General features: G+C 46.7%; 2 protein-coding genes across 2 annotated transcripts; one reads left to right on the top strand and one right to left on the bottom strand.

Annotated features, from left to right (window-relative positions):
- Positions 1 to 52: 52 nt before the first annotated feature.
- On the bottom strand, positions 53 to 2,304 carry NCBP2AS2 (NCBP2 antisense 2 (head to head)). Its single transcript, XM_083505165.1, has one exon. The coding sequence runs from the start codon at positions 2,251 to 2,253 to the stop codon at positions 1,885 to 1,887; it is 369 nt and encodes a 122-aa protein (XP_083361291.1). The 5' UTR covers positions 2,254 to 2,304; the 3' UTR covers positions 53 to 1,884.
- A 7,770-nt stretch (positions 2,305 to 10,074) lies between these two features.
- LOC310707884 (anionic trypsin-like) lies at positions 10,075 to 12,769 on the top strand (the record flags this gene model as incomplete). Its single annotated transcript, XM_083505341.1, has 5 exons — positions 10,075 to 10,084; positions 10,405 to 10,555; positions 10,788 to 11,041; positions 11,421 to 11,560; positions 12,592 to 12,769. 5 exons carry the CDS (start codon positions 10,075 to 10,077, stop codon positions 12,739 to 12,741), a joined length of 705 nt encoding a protein of 234 aa, XP_083361467.1. The 3' UTR covers positions 12,742 to 12,769.
- Positions 12,770 to 13,009: the final 240 nt, after the last annotated feature.

Here is a 13,009-nt window from a genome sequence, read left to right on the forward strand (position 1 = left end):
ACTGAACTGTAATGATAAATATAAATAACATTAATAACAACAACCATAATAATAGGTGGAGGAATCACAGTTTATTGGTAGAGCACATGGTTTGTATGCTGTAAACAAAGAAACTTCCAGGATAAAATCTCCACCTTAGAGAACTGGTGTCAGTCAGAATAGGTAATGGTCTTGCCTGACCTGGTACAAAGTAGCTTTCTTTTATGTTCAAAGTACTTCAGGTTGGAACTGGCAGTCAGCCCTCAACTGAAGCCTTTTAGGCTACATATATAGCCAAGCTTGTGAAGATTTCCAGAAGGTAAGGGTTTTTGTTGTTTTAAGAAAACTGCTTTTTCTTTTCCTTGTTCCAGGATGGCTGGAGCAGCCCATAACAAAAGCATCCCTGGTGCCAATTGCAGCATTTTGTTTCAAGGCCCCCTATCCCACTGCAAAACATGGTGACTTTGGCCTGATCATTAAAAGTCTGGATGGATGCACCTACTGAGAGCTCCACTAGCTCTTATTCCATTTCCAGGCACAAGTCAAAGTCCTCCTGGTCTGTCTGCTCCTTCGATTATGCAGGGGAGGTTTTCCTCGCAGGGCTAAATAGGCAAAGGCAGTTCCAAACAGTACAACTTCCAAATCACAAGAAGAAAACAACCCATCTAGAAACAGGTTTGGCCTCTCCTGGATAGGTCCATAGCCTCAGAGCTGTTTCTGGATTTGGATGCCAAAGTGGCACCACACAGTTAGGGGGCTGGTGTGCCAACTGTGCCACAAACGGGGGAATGCAGAGCTGGCTATTACATTGGGACAGCAGATGCAGTTTGCCCAAAATTTACAGCTTAAGATGCTGACAAAAACCAGGCATTGGGAGGGAACATGTTACTCCAGAGCAAAAGCAACTGCACTGACTTCCTCATTCTTTGAGCCCAATTCAAGATGCTGCATTTTACATTAAAGACCATACTTTAGCAATGACCTACATTTCTTTTTTACGGGTGTTTTTAAACACAGCATTGCCGCTGTCTTAACTGCTTTTATTTCTTGCTCTGCAATTCTGTTTAGTTTTGCAATTGTTTTATTGTATTTTATGTCTTTTAAGTTGTGAGCCATCTCAAACTTTTCTAAGGAAACACAGCACTGTTGTGTGGAGCCGTCTTTGGGTTTGGTTCAGAAGCACCAGCTGATGGGAGAACGCTGCGACCGGACTGCGGTGGTGGGGGTGGGCATCTGGCCATTGTTCAAACAGCTGCACTGGCTGCCCACTTACTGCTGAGTCAGGTTCAAGGTCCTTGCATTGCTTGACAAACAACTTGGGTCCAGGATACCCCATCATACCCCAGTTCAATCACGGAGGTCATCTGCAGAACCATCGTTGGCCATTCCCCGAGTTGGTGAGGCTCGTCTGACAAGAAGGAGTCGCGCCTTTGGTGTCACTGGCCCAGGCCTGTGGAACTCCCTGCTACGGGAAGGCGAAGCGGCTGCTGGACCAGAGGGCGGGGCCTGCTTCTGCCGCCAAGCAGAGCCCCAGGAGAATCTCGGGGGCCTCAACTGCGGAGGCGGCTCCAGGTCCCCCTGCGAGGAGGCTGTCCGGGGAGGGAGCGGGGCGAGGGGGCTGCGTCTCTGGGGGGCTCGGCCTGGGACTCCAGCTCAGCGCGGGAACCTCGCCAGCCTCAGTTTCCACAGCCGTGCAATGGGCTCGGGGCCCAGCCTCCACCCGGCCGCTGCCATGGCGACCGCCTCCCTCCCCCGCACGCAGGAAGGCGGGGCAAAGCGGGCCGCCCCTTTTATTGGCCGCTTGCTCCTCCCGGGGGCGCTGGCAGCCTCGCCCATTGGCCGGCAGGAGACGCGGCGGGCCCGAGTCCGCTATTGGCCGCCCTCAGCGTCCGTCTTGGGCCTTCCTCAGGGATCCCGCCCCTTGTCCTTTCCGCGCCCCTCATTGGACCAGCCGCTGGCCTTGGCCTCCTCCTTCAGCTCGCGCAGGAAAGTGTCGCGCAGGCGCAGTCCGCGCGTCAGGGCCGCCGCCCGGATAGGCCTCGCCTCCGCCAGCCGCTCCAGGAGCCGGTGGTCGTTCAGCAGGGCGAGCAGCAGCCGGCGCAGGACCATCCTCGCCGCGAAAGACTCCGGGCGGGAGAAGGAGCCGCGTCGCGAGCGGCGAGGGGGCGGAGCAGGCGCCGGGCAGGTCACGTGCTGGCCTGGCGTCGGGATTGGCCGGGGGAGCTGAAGGCCGCGCGTGCGCCCTGACGGGCGTGACTTGGTCCGCCTGACCATAGAGTAGCGGGTCCTGGGGGCGGAAGTGCACGCAGCTTCCGGGCCTTTGGCTAAAGGCATCACCTGCCACCGTCTAGTCAAAGCTCTGGTTTCCCCAGTCGTGATGTGTGGAAGTGAGAGCTGGACCGCAAGAAGGCTGATCGCCGAAGAATGGATGCTTTTGAATTCTGGTGCTGGAGGAGACTCTATTCCAACTCTATGATTCTTTGATTGTATCTTCTTGATACATTAGCCTCTGCCATGTCTTTACCCTCTGAAGATTGTGGATTCTCCTTCATTGGAGGTCTTTAAGCAGAGGTTGGATGGCCATCTGTCATGGAGATTCATTTAGTTGAGATTCCTGCATTCTTGTAATTTTGAAGAAAAATGTAGCCAATCCACCTCACTTTTTTTATAAAAAAATTAATATTTATTAACGTTTCAAAGGTTGCAGAAAGAAAAAGCAAAAAACACATTTTTAAACAAAAACAATACAACACATCACAATAAAGAAAAAACAAGAATAAGAAAAAACAAGAAAAAATAAAATCCATTAAAAAAGCGAAAAAGAAAAATACAACACATCTTCCCATTTCCTTGACCTCACACCTCCCTTTTTTCTTTTTTGTTTTTTATATAATTTTTATTGGTTTTACAAGAATTTTTTATAAACACATACAAACAGATAAAGAAACAAACAAACATGTATAATTTAATATCCTTTTTTTCATAAACCTTACTTCGTCGACTTCCCCAAGCCTCCCCTTTCTGCATCCCAATTTCCAAAATTATTTCAGCAAATCCTAAGACTTAATTTCATCAGATTTATCCCTTATTCTTTTCTTTTACTTAATCTTTTTCAGCTGTAAACCCCTTTTCCCCCCCTCAAATCTCGACATTTTAACACTCATTAATTTTGCAATATTTCTTAAGGTACACTTTAAATTTTTTCCAATCTTCTTCCGCCGTCTCTTTCCCCTGATCACGGATTCTGCCAGTCATTTCGGCCAGTCCCATATAGTCTATCACCTTCGTCTGCCATTCTTCCAGAGTGGGTAGATCTTGCGTCTTCCAATGCTTGGCGATGAGTATTCTTGCTGCTGTAGTAGCATACATAAAAAAAATTCTATCTTTCTTTGACACCAACTGGCCGACAATGCCCAAGAGAAAGGCCTCTGGTTTCTTGGGAAAAGTGCATTTAAGCACCTTTTTCATTTCATTATATATCATTTCCCAGAAAGCCTTAATCTTCGGGCACGTCCACCAAAGGTGATAGAAAGTACCTTCAGTTTCTTTACATTTCCAACACTTATTGTCAGGCAAATGATAGATTTTTGCTAGCTTGACTGGGGTCATGTACCACCTGTAAATCATTTTCATAATATTTTCTCTTAAGGCATGACATGCCGTAAATTTTATACCGGTGGTCCACAACTGCTCCCAGTCAGCAAACATAATATTATGACCAATGTCCTGTGCCCACTTAATCATAGCTGATTTAACCGTTTCATCTTGTGTATTCCATTTCAGCAACAAGTTGTACATTCTAGACAAATTCTTATCATTGGGTTCTAACAGTTCTGTTTCTAATTTCGATTTCTCCACCTGGAAGCCAATTTTCCTGTCTTGTTTGTAAACCTCCATTATTTGATAATAATGGAGCCAGTCTCGTACTTTAGTCTTCAGTTTCTCATGGCTCTGTAGTTTCAATTTGTCACCCTCTTGTTCCAGAATTTCCCAATACTTTGGCCAATTGGCCTCCATATTGAGTTTTTTCACAGCTTTGGCCTCCAATGGCGACAACCATCTAGGAGTTTTGTTTTCCAGCAAATCTTTATATCTGATCCAGACATTATATAATGCTTTTCTAACAATGTGGTTTTTGAAAGCTTTATGCACTTTAACCTTGTCATACCATAGATATGCATGCCATCCAAATACATTATTAAAACCTTCTAAGTCCAAGATATCTGTATTCTCGAGGAGCATCCATTCTTTCATCCAGCAGAATGCTGCTGATTCATAGTACACACCTCCCTTTTTTGTATTCTAGTTCGATTATCTGTTTCAGCAAATCCTTTCCAGCTTTTCAAATTTTTGTCCTGTAATTTATCTTAATATAATGTAATTTTACTTTCCCTCCTTTCACCAATTAACAGTCAGTTTTTCCCAAATTCTTTATAACATTTCTGCTAAAGCCACATAACATCATTCCAACATCCTTCTAACATTCCTTAATTTTGCAATGTTTATGTAAATAGTCTTTAAATTTCTTCCAATCTTCCTCCACCGACTCTTCTCCCTGGTCTCGGATTCTGCCAGTCATTTCCGCCAATTCCATGTAGTCCATCACCTTCATCTGCCATTCTTCCCGGGTGGGTAGATCTTGTGTCTTCCAATACTTTGCAATAAGTATTCTTGCTGCTGTTGTGGCATACATAAAGAAAGTTCTATCCTTCTTTGGCACCGATTGGCCGACTATGCCCAGGAGAAAGGCCTCTGGTTTCTTCAGGAAGGTATATTTAAATACCTTTTTCAATTCATTATATATCATCTCCCAGAAAGCCTTAATCCTTGGGCACGTCCACCAAAGGTGAAAGAATGTACCTTCCGTTTCTTTACATTTCCAACATTTATTGTCCGGCAAGTGATAAATTTTTGCAAGCTTGACTGGTGTCATGTACCACCTGTATATCATTTTCATAATATTCTCTCTTAAAGCATTACATGCCGTAAACTTCATACCTGTGGTCCATAACTGTTCCCAGCCAGCCATCATAATGTTATGTCCAACATCTTGTGCCTATTTAATCATAGCAGATTTCACCGTTTCATCCTGAGTATTCCATTTCAGCAGCAAGTTATACATCTTTGACAAAATCTTGGTTTTGGGTTCTAACAGTTCTGTTTCTAATTTTGATTTTTCCACCTGGAAGCCAATTTTCTTGTCCAAATTGTATGCCTCCATTATCTGATAATAATGAAGCCAGTCTCGCACTTTGTTTTTTAGTTTCTCAAAACTCTGCAGTTTCAGTCTATCTCCCTCTTGTTTCAGAATTTCCCAATATTTCAGCCATTAGGCCTCCATATTGAGCTTTTTCTGAGCTTTCGCTTCCATCGGTGACAGCCACCTTGCGGTTTTGTTTTCCAATAAATCCTTATATCTTATCCAGACATTAAACAATGCTTTCCTGACAATATGATTTTTAAATGCTTTATGTGCTTTGACCTTCTCATACCACAAATATGCATGCCATCCAAATACATTGTTATAATCTTCTAAGTCCAAGATGTCTGTGTTTTCAAGAAGCAGCCATTCTTTCAACCAGCAAAAGGCTGCTGATTCATAATAAAGTTTAAGGTCTGGCAGGGCAAAACCGCCTCTTTCCTTTGCATCCATTAATATTTTAAATTTTATTCTAGGCTTCTTGCCCTGCCAGACAAATCTAGAGATGTCTCTCTGCCACTTCTTGAAACAGTGCATTTTGTCCAAAATTTGCAATGTTTGAAACAAAAATAACATTCTAGGCAATACATTCATTTTTATCGCAGCAATACGGCCTAGCAGTGAAAGCTTCAAATTTGACCAAATTTCTAAGTCTTTTTTCACTTCCGTCCAACATTTTTCGTAATTGTCTTTAAATAGGTTCCCATTTTTAGCTGTCATATTAATCCCAAGGTATTTCACTTTCTTAACCACTGTTAAACCTGTCTCATTCTAAAACCTTTCTCTTTCAATCGCTGTTAAATTTTTCTATAAAACCTTTGTTTTTAACTTGTTCAGTTTAAATCCTGCAACTTGACCAAATTCTTGAACCTAGCAGTTCAAAAGCACGTCAAAGTGCAAGTAGATAAATAGGTCCCGCTCCGGCAGGAAGGTAAACGGCATTTTCGTGCGCTGCTTTGGTTCACCAGAAGTGGCTTAGTCATGCTGGTCTGGAAGCTGTACGCCGGCTCCCTTGGCCAATAAAGTGAGATTAGTGCCGCAACCCCAGAGTCGGTCACAACTGGACCTAATGGTCAGGGGTCCCTTTACCTTTACGTAAGGAGCCTCAAAGTGGCGTACAATCTCCTTTCCCTCCCCCCCCCAGCAAATTTTCTGCGAGGTGAGTGGGGCTGAGAGACTTCAGAGAAGTGTGACTAGCCCAAGGTCACCCAGCAGCTGCATGTGGAGGAGCGGGGAAGCGAACCTGGTTCACCAGATTACGAGTCCACCACTCTCAACCACTACACCACACTGGCTCTCAGTCTTTTATATGGAAGATGCCTGATGCATATGGGGGCCTGGAAAACTTTGCCTGTAGCATTCCCTAATGCCAGCTTAATAACTGAGAGAGGAAAGTCCCTGAAACATACCAGAACTGCTTTGTTATCTTTCCACAAAATAAATACATCTATATAACACCTGTTGGTTGGATGCCACCCACAATCTCTGCTGAGGTTTGGCAAGATTCCAGGGGAGTCCCAGGCACTTACCCAGGGTCTGTGTTCCCTTGAGAATGAAGGCATGGAGGAGGCTGTTGTAGCTTTAAGAAATATGATATATTGACATATCTACACCTGAATTTGGATGGAAGGAGTCCAGATCTAACAATGTGGTCATCCAAGAGGGGTTTGTTCCCCACAGCAGTGCAGCAGTGGAGTCCAAGGCATCTCTCCCAGCCTCCCTTTAGCCATCCTGCCAAAATGGTTCTCTCCTTTGCTCTCAGCCCCCAACTCTACATATGACATCATGCTCTGCTACCCCGGTAACCTTCCAAATCTCCTGTCTCTGTACATCTGGGCAGGGGGGAAGGACAGTTCTCTTGCATTACCAATGGCCCTCAGTGACCCCGCATCACTTCTTAGTAGCCCTAGCGTAGCCAGGTTGTTTTGCATAAGCTTGCCCATAATTCCTCTGCAGTTTGTATTTTCCCTTCATATTCCAAATGGATGCTTTATTTGAGATTCCTGCATTGCAAGGGGTTGGACAATGACCCTATGAATCAAAACCCTATCATTTATTACTTTCTTGGGGTTGGGGGGGTTCCCCTCTCAAATTCATAGAACACCTATATTGCCGCTAGAAGAAGTTGTTCAAGCACATGTCAGCAGGATTGCTGCTCTGGAGGGACAGGCTCATCGGACTTCCTTGAGTGGGAATTGACCTCCTGAGGGTGACATGAACATGTTCCTCATCAACAGCCTCTGGAAGAGCTACCCAAAGGTAGATGTTGGTCTATGTCCCACCGTCTCCGCCCTGGCCCACCACCTAAGGATACCAGCTGCTGCAGCATCTGGCTAGGCTGGCTAAGCAATGGACATTATGTTTATTTCAATGAACTGAATAGAGTGAAAGATTATGAGTCATGGGGGCATGGAGAGTGCGTGTATTAACAGTACTTGGCTTATTTTTTTAGTTGCTAATACTGTTTTATAGATTATAAATGCTTTGTTAAGCATATAATATGACTTTTGCTGTAATTGTAATGTTTAGCATTGTCAGGGCTGCCGCCCAGTCCCAGCTCACATAGGACCAAGTCAGCCAGCGTTCAGTTTCAAAGAGTCTTTATTGGATTACAGGTTCCATTTCCAAACTGCAACGTGCAGCCCTACTTCTTCTAGGTCAGAACGACGAAGACCCGTCTGAGTCTCCGCCTCTAGCGCACCAGCTTAATACCCTAGCCTTGCTCCACCTCCTGCGCCTTTCCTTCCGTCTCTGGGTCCTCCTGCCCCCCTGGGTCTCTCCCTTCCTACTCTCTTCTGACGCGGACCCCCCTGACCCTTCCGCCTCCTTGCGGCGGGCTTTGGGACCCGGTTCACTCTCTGGGCTGCTGACTGCGCCAGCTTCCGTTACATTTGAACTTGGCGCGCGCGCCCAACTCTCCACTTTCCTCTTGATCGTTTCCTCGCTCCCCGAGGTGGGCGTGACTACTCCTGACTCATGCCCTCCCTCCTTCTGAAAGTCTCCGGAGCCCGATATCTGGTCCCCTTTCTCCCCGCTGCTCCCGGCTGGGAACGTGGGTCCCGATCTCCAACTGCTGCTTTCTGATCCCTCTCTGGACCCTTCTTCCTGGGGTGTCCCCCTGCTCTCCCCCCTTGCTCTGGCTGCTGGCGCTCCCTTCTGGGAATCCTCGGACTCGCTAGACAGGCTCGGTGATCTCGGGTCGTCATCCCCACTCATCCTTCCTTCGTATTCCTCCCCCTCGCTCTCTGTCTCCTCCCTTCTCTGCGTCTCTGCTCCTGAACCCCTGACAAGCATATTTTTGTTGCCGCTTTGTTAATACACTGGTACCTCAGGTTACAAACACTTTGTACTCCACTAACCTGGAAGTAGTACCTTGGGTTGAGAACTTAGCCCCAGGATGAGAACGGAAATCGCGCACCAGCGGGAAAGCGCGCCTCAGGTACCACTGTTGTGTTTTCTAGGCTGTAATTGTTTTTACTGATGATTTGTTAGGCTGAAAGAGCTGCTCAATGCCCCAGTGCTGGGTCTGAATACAAAACACTCTGAAAACTTGGGGAACCTACAGCCCAGACCTCCTACAAACCCAAAGGAGCAGCAATCTTATCTCCTTCAGAAATGTTACTAAAAATAGCCTAACTGCATGGACAAGAGTCAACGTGAAAGCTGTGCAAACATTCTTCTCTTCTCTCCATTCTGGGAGATTAGACGACTTCCAGGTCCACACAGGACTCCGCATTCTCAGTGAGGCCAGTTTGAGAGAAGAGAACATGCTGTGGCTGGGTTGCAGTTTGCTGCTGGCAGCTCTTGCAGGTACAACCCCCCCCCCCCAAAATCTGGACAGTTTATCTGCCCAAGAATAGTCATGAAATGTTGGGTGAGGATGAACAAAACTGCAGTACAGAAGCTGGAATGCAAATCCACGGCCATCAATCCAGAAGAGGGCTAAGATTTCAGTGTGCAAGTAGAGGTGTCCTGGCAACAGAGGAGGGGAAGGAGAACCAGGCAGTTAAGCCAGGAAACAGAAATGCAGGAGGGCTATCACCATTGTCAGTCATACTCAGATTTAACCCACTGATATTAATGGGCATGCCTAACTTAAGTCCACTGATTTCAGTGGGACTACTCTGAGTATTACTTAGTTGGATACAACCCAAAAACCCACTCTCTACACTGACCATTCAGACTATTCACCCAGCCCCACTTTATTAACTGAATTTGTTCTGAAACAGTGTGTGAAACTGACATATCCCTAAGCAATTTGGTCCCAACGTACCATGAGACCCCAAAGTACTTACTTTCCAACGTGACCACCCAGATCTGTTGATGGGGCACTTCTGTTGGTCTCCTCACCCCAATGAACCCTGAGGTTTAGCTGGACGTCATTAGGGATTGAGCCTTTGGTGTGGCAGCCGCTGCCCTGTGGAACTCCCTGCCACCAAGAGCCACCCCTCCCTTCAGACATCTTTTGAAAACTTTAATGTTTAGAGAAGCCTTTGTAACATGTATCTTATTTCATAGTATTGTAGAGTTGGAAGGGACCCCTAGGGTCATCTAGTTCAATCCCCTGCCATGCAGGAATCTCAACTCTGTTAACTAATTAGTATTTACTGGCATTTTAATGATGTTTTCATGCTGATTTTATTCTCATATATAATAATACACATATACAGTACATATATATGGTGGTAAGAAAATAAATTAACAGCTCATATCAGAATAATCAAAAGCAGTCAGTTATTTGGGCTGATTGTACAAAGAGGAAATGTCACTGTTACATGGGGCAAACCAGCAGTGTACTATATAGTTACTTGTTATAGTTACTGTTTTGGAATAGTCTACAATAATACATTATGATCTTTTCTGTGGTTTAAAACCGTGGCTTTTATTTTAGCAGTATGAGTGATGGTATGTAGAACTCTGGCAGAAATTAATCAGGAACAGTTGCCAGCCACACTTACTTGCAATATGAGACCAATAATTCAAAGGATTCCTATGCAGGGAGATGGAGGTGGAAAGCAGGATATGGTGGCAAAAAGTTGAGCCTTTGTTTACTAGCAGGAAGAGATTGCATGCAGCGCCCTCATCTAGCTACCGTAGTCTGGCTGACAGATGTCATGGGATAGGCTGGATACCATTTCCAGAGTTCACGAGGCCACATTGCATTTTAGCATGTTCCTAACCATTGAAGAAGTCTTGATTTTTCCCTCTACCAATTATATATTGAGCTGTTGCAGCTGCTGAGAAGTTGGTTGGTAGTGCCAAGTGCCAACAAGATTCTGTGCCGTGGCAAGCCTCCCTCCAGTCAGTGCACCATGTCTGCAGTGGGGCCCTCATCAGCCAAGAATGGGTGTTGTCCTCAGCTCAGTGCAGCAGGAGGTGGGTATACGCCTGCTTCACACCCTTTGCACACAATCTGTCTCCCACAGGGAATAAAGTCCATTCTCTGCTGTTGGCTGCTCTGTTCTCATTTGAAATAGGAGGGCAACTTGTGCATTTGCCTGCCTGCCTACAAGAATCCTTGAGGGTGAGCAAGGAATCTTTCAACCCAGGCTGAGGCAGAAAAACTCTAGGGAGAACACTATTGACCCACCTGCTCTTCTTCCAGCAGCCCAGATCACATGGAGGTCTGGCTTGGCCTACAAGTCCCTGAGACTCTTCCTAAGGAGAAGCAACAGGCCATTGCTGCTGCCAAGCTGGTCCCTCATAAGCAGTTCAACAACTACACACTGGACTATGACATCATGCTCATCAAGCTTGCACAACCAGCTGTCCTGGGTGAGCTAGTGCAGCCCATCAGTTTGCCCAGCCAATGTGCCATAGCTGGGACCCAGTGCCTGGCTTCAGAATGGATCAGCAGCAACTGTGAGTACAGAGAGGGTGGTGCTGAGAGACTAACCAGGACCAGCAACAACTGTGACAGACTGGAGCAGGGGGCTGCTGGAAGATGCCCCTCTTCGTGGCCGTGGGGGATTATGGTGGGGGACACGCAAGGGGGCACTGAAGTTCCTTAGTGATGCATGGGATAAATGACACCATGCAAAAAAGGGAAGGGTAGATGAACGGCAAATGGTGGGAGGGAGGCACCAACAATTCATTGTACTATGATAGATTCATGGCAGGTGGCAGTGCCCCCTTGAAGCAGAAAGAGATCAAGGAGAGAGGGGTGAGGCCTGAGCATAAGAGTCTCCCTCCTGCCTTGCCCCAGGCAGCTGCTCAGGATCAACATATTTTGGGCTTACAGCTGATGGAACAGACAACCTTCTGCAGTGCTGCTACCTTCCAGTCACATCTGATGCCACTTGCAACAATGTCTACCCAGGACGGTTCACTGACAGGATGCTTTGTGCTGGACAGCTGGACAGCAGCCAAGATGCCTGCAAGGTGAGGCTCTTCTCCTTTTACTGGCAAGTCCAGTGATTGGGGGGTGGGGGGTGGGGAGCAAACAAGCAGAGGCATACCTTGACTCCCTTGTGATCTTGGCCAGAAGCTGTATCAGTACATCTGAAGCTGGGAGAGACCATGGACCAGAAACTTCAAAAGTTTGCTTTTTGTCACCTTTTATGCTCTGCCTGTGATTTCCTCCATGACCATCAGGACTGCTCTTCTTCCTCTCTCCCTCCCTCTCTTCCTGCAACTCTCACCTGCTGTCTCTATCTTTCTTCTATCCAAGCGCCACTTGGCACTAAACTCACAGTTCCAATAGCACCACTGGCCAACCTGGGAGATGGTCCTGCAGGGCTGATGAGATGGGTGCCTAGAGGAGCCTGCATGCCTTGCCTGGCCTCCCAGATGGGCATGTGTGCTCCTAGCCACTCCAAGCCATGGGTGAGAGGTGTGGTTTTGGTGGCCCCCTGAGCCTGCACTTTTTGGTGGGAGGTAAGGTTGTGTAGGTGTCCCTGACTTTGAGTTCAGTAACATGGTCTAATTATGTGCATCCACACACACCATATAGATGAATGCTTCCCTTCAGACTAGAGCTGTCTCCAACCAAATCACTCACAAGCACAAGCATTCTCCATAGGCAGGCTAGTAGCTTACTGGCCAGACATTAACCAGAACTAAACAACAAAGCATAATATATTTGAAAAGTACAATAAAAAGCCATGTGCCAAATCCTCCCCATATCAAAGTTAAATAGCATTTATGTCATTCCCACATTCTTGAGAGGGCCAGAGGGGCTGTAAGCGCAAGCGCACACCCACCCCAACGGGAAGGGAAATTCTCCAGCTGCAAGAGCCAACCTCTTGGGACCACTCAGGAGGTACTTGTGGCTGGGGAAAGCCTCACACAGCTCCCTCTCTCCTGCTGCAGGCAGTGCTTCAGGGCCTGAGAGTTCAAATAACGACAGTGAGAAATTGCCATGATTTGATCCTGTCCCCTGGAGAGTCCCAAAGCTGTTGTCTATGTCTTAGGGAGATGTGGGCAGCCCCCTGGTGTGTGAAGAAGCCCTCCAAGGACTGCTGTCCTGGAAGAAAAGCTGCAGTGAAGAGAACCGGCTGGGGCTGTACACCAAGGTCTGCATCTTTGAAGACTGGATCCACTACACAATTGCCAACAACTGAAGAGCAATAAAGCCAGATTGAGCTCTGACCTGGTATCTTGCTGCTCTGAGAGAGGCCCTGTGATCTGGCACCACCAGCAATGCAATGACTGCACAGTGTTAACGGAAAAATCCGAGGGCTCTCTTGGACAAAAACAAAGACACCAACCAGGATAACTTGGAGCAAAACAGCAGCCTGTAGACTTGGCCTTTATTGAACTGTTGCAACAGGGTGTTCCCCTCACTTGCAAGAGAGAGGAAAGACCCAGAAAGATGGTGTGCAAGACCTT

The sequence above is a fragment of the Podarcis liolepis genome (genome assembly GCF_965112155.1).
Source record: "Podarcis liolepis genome assembly, chromosome: 5".
Classification (NCBI taxonomy): domain Eukaryota; kingdom Metazoa; phylum Chordata; class Lepidosauria; order Squamata; family Lacertidae; genus Podarcis; species Podarcis liolepis.